The sequence below is a fragment of the Littorina saxatilis genome, linkage group LG6, assembly GCF_037325665.1.
Source record: "Littorina saxatilis isolate snail1 linkage group LG6, US_GU_Lsax_2.0, whole genome shotgun sequence".
Taxonomy (NCBI): Eukaryota; Metazoa; Mollusca; class Gastropoda; order Littorinimorpha; family Littorinidae; genus Littorina; species Littorina saxatilis.
This window is the reverse complement of record NC_090250.1, coordinates 30,826,109-30,831,559: the sequence shown is the minus strand read 5'-3', so window position 1 is coordinate 30,831,559 and position 5,451 is coordinate 30,826,109. Positions and strand designations below refer to the sequence as shown.

At 37.4% G+C, this 5,451-nt stretch overlaps 1 protein-coding gene across 1 annotated transcript in view; it reads right to left on the bottom strand.

Annotated features, from left to right (window-relative positions):
* Positions 1-316: 316 nt before the first annotated feature.
* Positions 317-5,451, bottom strand: part of LOC138968981 (zinc finger CCHC domain-containing protein 10-like) — a 13,484-nt gene continuing 8,349 nt past the window's right edge. The window contains exons 2-4 of the mRNA XM_070341663.1: positions 5,114-5,275; positions 4,448-4,504; positions 317-3,864 (exon numbers count right to left, since the gene is read on the bottom strand). Of these exons, the coding sequence (XP_070197764.1) occupies positions 3,606-3,864; positions 4,448-4,504; positions 5,114-5,275 (478 nt within the window). The 3' untranslated portion in view covers positions 317-3,605. The remainder of the gene's footprint in view (positions 3,865-4,447; positions 4,505-5,113; positions 5,276-5,451) is intronic.

The window sequence follows — 5,451 nt, the reverse complement described above, 5'->3', positions numbered from 1 at the left end:
GGACATTATGTTACATCTTATGAAGGTGTCAAGCTGGTTGAAATCTGTATCAATGCTTTTGCACAGAACGAAAGACTTGTAAGTTTGTTTGGTTAATTTGTTTTGTTTTGACTACAAATATTTCTTCTTATTTGTCTTTTGCTGTTGGCTTGTTTTTTGTTTTGTTTTTGCAATCATAGTTGGCATCATTTTGTTTTTGATTTTACGTTTTCTACACATGAACTGAGTTAAATTATATATCCACACCTAATTAAGTCAGAAACATATTCGTACGCAAACAGTCTTCCTCCCACAAAGACACTTCCCACTCGTAATGGACAGTACAGCCGCTTTCTTTATTGCTCCCTCACAAAATAATAAGAAACAGAAAACAAGGAAAACATAAAAGAGCTAGAATGAAAAGAAAAAAAGTGAAACAAGAATTTATAACACAAACAACACCAGCTCACTCTACTCCATTACCTCATAGCTAACAATGCAAAGACATAATCCACATGGGTAATAAGCTCTCTCTCTGTCTGTCTGTCTCTCTCTGTCTCAATCTCTCTCTCATATTTTACATGTGGTTGAAACAAGACAATATCAAACAAGTCGCGTAAGGCAAAATTACTACATTTAGTCAAGCTGTGGAACTCACAGAATGAAACTGAACGTAGTCCGCCGCTAGTGCGAAAGGCAGTGAAAGTGACGAGCCTGTTTGGCGCGGCAGCGGTTGCGCTGTGCTTCATAGCACGCTTTACTGTACCTCTCTTCGTTTTAACTTTCTGAGCGTGTTTTTAATCCAAACATATCATATCTATGTTTTTGGAATCAGGAACCGACAAGGAATAAGATGAAATAGTTTTTGAAACGATTTTAGAAATTTAATTTTGATCATAATTTTTAACTTTTTTAATTTTCAGAGCTTGTTTTTAATCCAAATTAACATATTTATATGTTTTTGGGATCAGAACATGATGAAGAATAAGATGAACGTAAATTTGGATTGTTTTATAAAAAAATTTTTTTTTTTTTTTACAATTTTCCGATTTTTAATGACCAAAGTCATTAATTAATTTTTAAGCCACCAAACTGAAATGCAATACCGAAGTCCGGCCTTCGTCGAAGATTGCTTGGCCAAAATTTCAATCAATTTGATTGAAAAATGAGGGTGTGACAGTGCCGCCTCAACTTTTACAAAAAGCCGGATATGACATCACGTCATCAAAGATATTTATCGCAAAAAAGAAAAAAACGTCCGGGGATATCATTCCCAGGAACTGTCATGTCAAATTTCAGAAAGATCGGTCCAGTAGTTTAGTCTGAATCGCTCTACACACACACACACGCACACCACGACCCTCGTCTCGATTCCCCCTCTATGTTAAAACATTTAGTCAAAACTTGACTAAATGTAAAAAGAGGAAAAAATAGTGAAACAAAATCAACTCTTGTAAATGTCATTGGTTTATTTTTTTCTCACTCATCATCTTTCATTTTGTAACTGACATAATATTCCTGAAGAAAGTGTTTCCTTTGAGTCTTATATGGTCATTGTCCCTTTTTATGTTTTGTTTGTTGATGTTTTTGTGTTTTTTTTTTTTGGGGGGGGGGGGGGAGGCAGCATTTCTTTCTTGTCTGCATATGTTGTTGTATTCTTGTCATAATGAATCGTTCTTGCTTTTTTTCTGCCCTGAGCACAACAGTGACTCCATAAGGCAGTTACTCTAGACTTTTTACACACATGTAGAATTAACCCAGCACCAGCTTGAATTCAAAAACAATGTCATCAATCTCACTCTTGTTTTGCTCTTATCATTCTGTTGTTTATTTGTTGATGATACATTTGATTTTGCTGCATAGCAAAATTGTCAAGTATTCGTGATTGACATAATACATTGAAAAAGGGGTTTTAGTTCAATTAAGCAACTCATTTCTAGTTCTTCAAACCCTCTGTTTTTATCAGATAATCACTTTCCAGAAATTCCATAGGCATATTAACCTGACAACAAAAAAGAAGAAACAAAATTTCAAACCTTTTGGTAATACATTGTACAAGTGTCTGAAAGAAGCATGTTCAAAAGCAATGTTCCATAACATCATTGCTCTACCTCCTGCAATACAAACATCCATAAAGGCACAATACATGTATTTCAAATCACAACAAGTTTTAGGACCAAACAACCATCCCAAATTGATGCGAATGGAAATCAGGGATAAATGTTTTTTCTCTGGTCATTTCTTTCATTTTATCTTGAACATAGCACAGATTATGGTGAGAACTAAAACTAACCTGAAATTCTTTTTTTTCCAAAGGGAAACAATGTAGTAGAGATTTTAACAGAGATAGTTTAGTACAAATCATTCTGCAAATGTAGAGAATGTAACAGACATGATCCAGGGAAAATCATTCATGCAAAACCACAAACAGCTGAGATTCTTTTTCACTTCAATCGCAGACACAAACTGTTCAAAATCATAGAAATAAAATCTGCTGAAAGTGAAAGACCACTGACACTCTTTTTTTGGAGGAAGTGACCCCAAATTTCACAGCAATGGGACGATAGAGAATGATCATTGAAATGAAAAAAAAAAAGAAACTCCTGAAAGATTACAAGAACATTTCTTATCATTGTTGATAACAATCTTTCTGACACAGTCTTATTATTGGCTCGGCCTATTACTGCCTTAGACTTATAATTGGCTCAGCCTGTTACATGCAGTAACCATAAGTAATATCATTCTACATTGTTTCCCTTTAACCAAATAAGTCACTCTTTTCTTACATCTCATTCATTTTCTTCACAAAACTTTTTACCGTCACTCAGTCAGGCCAGGTCAAAAATGAAGAAGTTCCGTTATACACTTATCAGTCCAATAATGGCTTAAACCATGCATGAACTATCACAGAAAACTCTATCAAACACAATAATTGTATTGTTATGCAGTCACTGCACAGTACAAACACATTCACACAAGAACTTCATTAAATCACATCTAAAGCATTGCAAGTTTACTTACATCAATTTTCATTTCAAAATATCAGCACAGCACTGTCAAGCGCTGCTGATCAATGCAAAACTTTCACACAAATGAACATACTATTTCACTTATTTCTTTGTTCCGTTTGCAATGAAAATAATTTCATAGCCAAAGGTCATTACACAAAGGGTTTGAATCAAACACCCAAATCTATCCTAAACTCTTTCAAAGTTTTTTCTTCTTTTTTCGTTCAAGTTCATATTCCACATCTCCACAGGAGCTTGTATCAAAGTGCCGGTCAATCAAAGTATCCTATTCCTTTATCCTATATGTTGCATTACTACTATTCAGAACAAGGAATATTACAAATGAAAGCTCACGCTGCCGATTCGCTCTATTTCAAGCTTTCTACATCGTTTTCTTGTGTGTGGAATGAGCCTCATACGTTCGGGAATGGAGTGCAAAGAACGATGTAGAAAGCTATATAGAAACGGAGCGAGTCGGCAGTGCAAGGTTCCATTTGTAATATTCCTTTTTGTGAATAATAGTAGTAATTCTACAGGAAGGATTAAGAAGTAGGATACTCCAATCGACCAGCGGTTTGATACAAGCTCCTGTGCACATCTGCATCCTGTCAGTCACTCTCAGTGCTTCTTGCTTTTCTTCTTCCTTTGTTTCTTCTTTGATTTCGACTCCCCCGCCTCTCCCTCTGACTCGGAAGATGATGAGGAGGATGACGATGATGATGAAGATGAGGTAGATGAAGAACCACTGCCAGATTCGCTGGCCGAGGAGTCATTTGATGAAGATGAGGATGAAGAGGAACTACTGCTGCTGCTGCTGCTACTGTCAGAGTCTGAGTCAGATGAGCTGCTGTCGCTGCTGGAGCCCTCTCCATCTGACCTGTGCAATACAAAAACAGCGGTTTCGTTTAATTAGTTTCTATGTAGTAATGACTTTCCTAAACACAAATTAAGTGATTCTTCAGTTAACTTTGATAGCTGACTTCTCTATTAATGTTTGTTTCGTTTGTTTGACTTTTCAAGTTTTGAGACCACGCTAGCGGTCAAAATTGACTGTTGAGATCTGTGTCAAATATCACATTTTGGCCAAAAATACAAATAACATTATGTATTGATCAATTTTAGATGGACTTTTAATTTTTATGATTGAATGCACACAAGCACCCACTCTTTAGTGTCTCTACTAGCCACCTAAATATGTGTTTGAGTCGGCCTCTGATGTCACATTGCTAAAAAAAAAAGGGAAATCTGATGTTCAATTGTTACATGATCTATTATCCGCGTTGCACTCCTTTCTGTTTGTAGTTACAAATTTTCTTCCTGCTCTGGAAACTGTGAATAACAGAACTAACAAACTCTCCCTCTCTCTGGTGGCACATAATTAGATTATTTAACGACACAGGCATTCATGCACACATTCTATATGTTCAGCTACACAACTATGTGAAAGGGAAGAAACTTACGTTTTCTTTTTGCGCTTCTGTTTCTTCTTCTTTTCCGCAATGGTGCTGGTCTTGGCTCTGCAAGGAGGACAGACAATATGAAAGCTTCATACAGACCAAGGATGTATAAAGCACATGGGTGCAAAAACAACACAATGGAAACACAAGTGTACACTTGAAGCAAAATATACTGCCTCCTCTGTCACCGCTAGGTCGTCACAATACAGTGGAACCCCCCTTAAAAGACCCCCCCTCCCCCCCCCCCCCCCCCAATTTAAGGCTTGCCCCTTTTTAGGACCATGTTTTCTTCAGATTTTCTGTTGATAATTTCTGTCAAAATTTACTTGCATTTTAAGACTCCCTCATCTTTTAAAACCGGAGCAGAAGCAAAATACAAGAATGGTAGGTAATTGGAACGTTTATTAATGACAAGACAAAACGTTACATTTACTAGTCCGTCTTTGAAGTAGACAGACAGACAAACACTTATGAAACAGGTAAAGAACTTATCTCAAGATCATGTGACTCGCTTGTAAAATGACGGCGAGGTAATCAAGAAGAACAAAAACAACGTTATAGTTCAAAACTTGGTTTTGTACACATTTTGGATGTCCCAAAATGTTCCCCTGTATGTGGAATTTTCCCCCACCCACCTCTTCCTCCCCCAAAAAGCATAAGTTCACTTACACAAGCTGCATTTTCTTGTCTTCATCCTCCTGCTTCATGCGTTTGATCATCTCCTTAGTGCGTGACGGTCGGTACACGTACTTGCGTTTCCCCGTGCACTGGTAGGTGAAGTGACCCTTCTCCAGGCACTTCTGGCATCGGAAGGCGTCAGCGTTGGCCTCTCTGCAACCACACAAAACACCATATTCTTCATAATTCTGATTGAAAACACTTTCGCCACTACAATGGTATTTAATGTGAAAACACCATGGGAAGTGGTCAATCCTACCATTTCATTGTTGATGTTTCATGAAATAGCTATTTGAGGGGGGGGGGGGGGGGGGGGGGGGGGGGGGGGG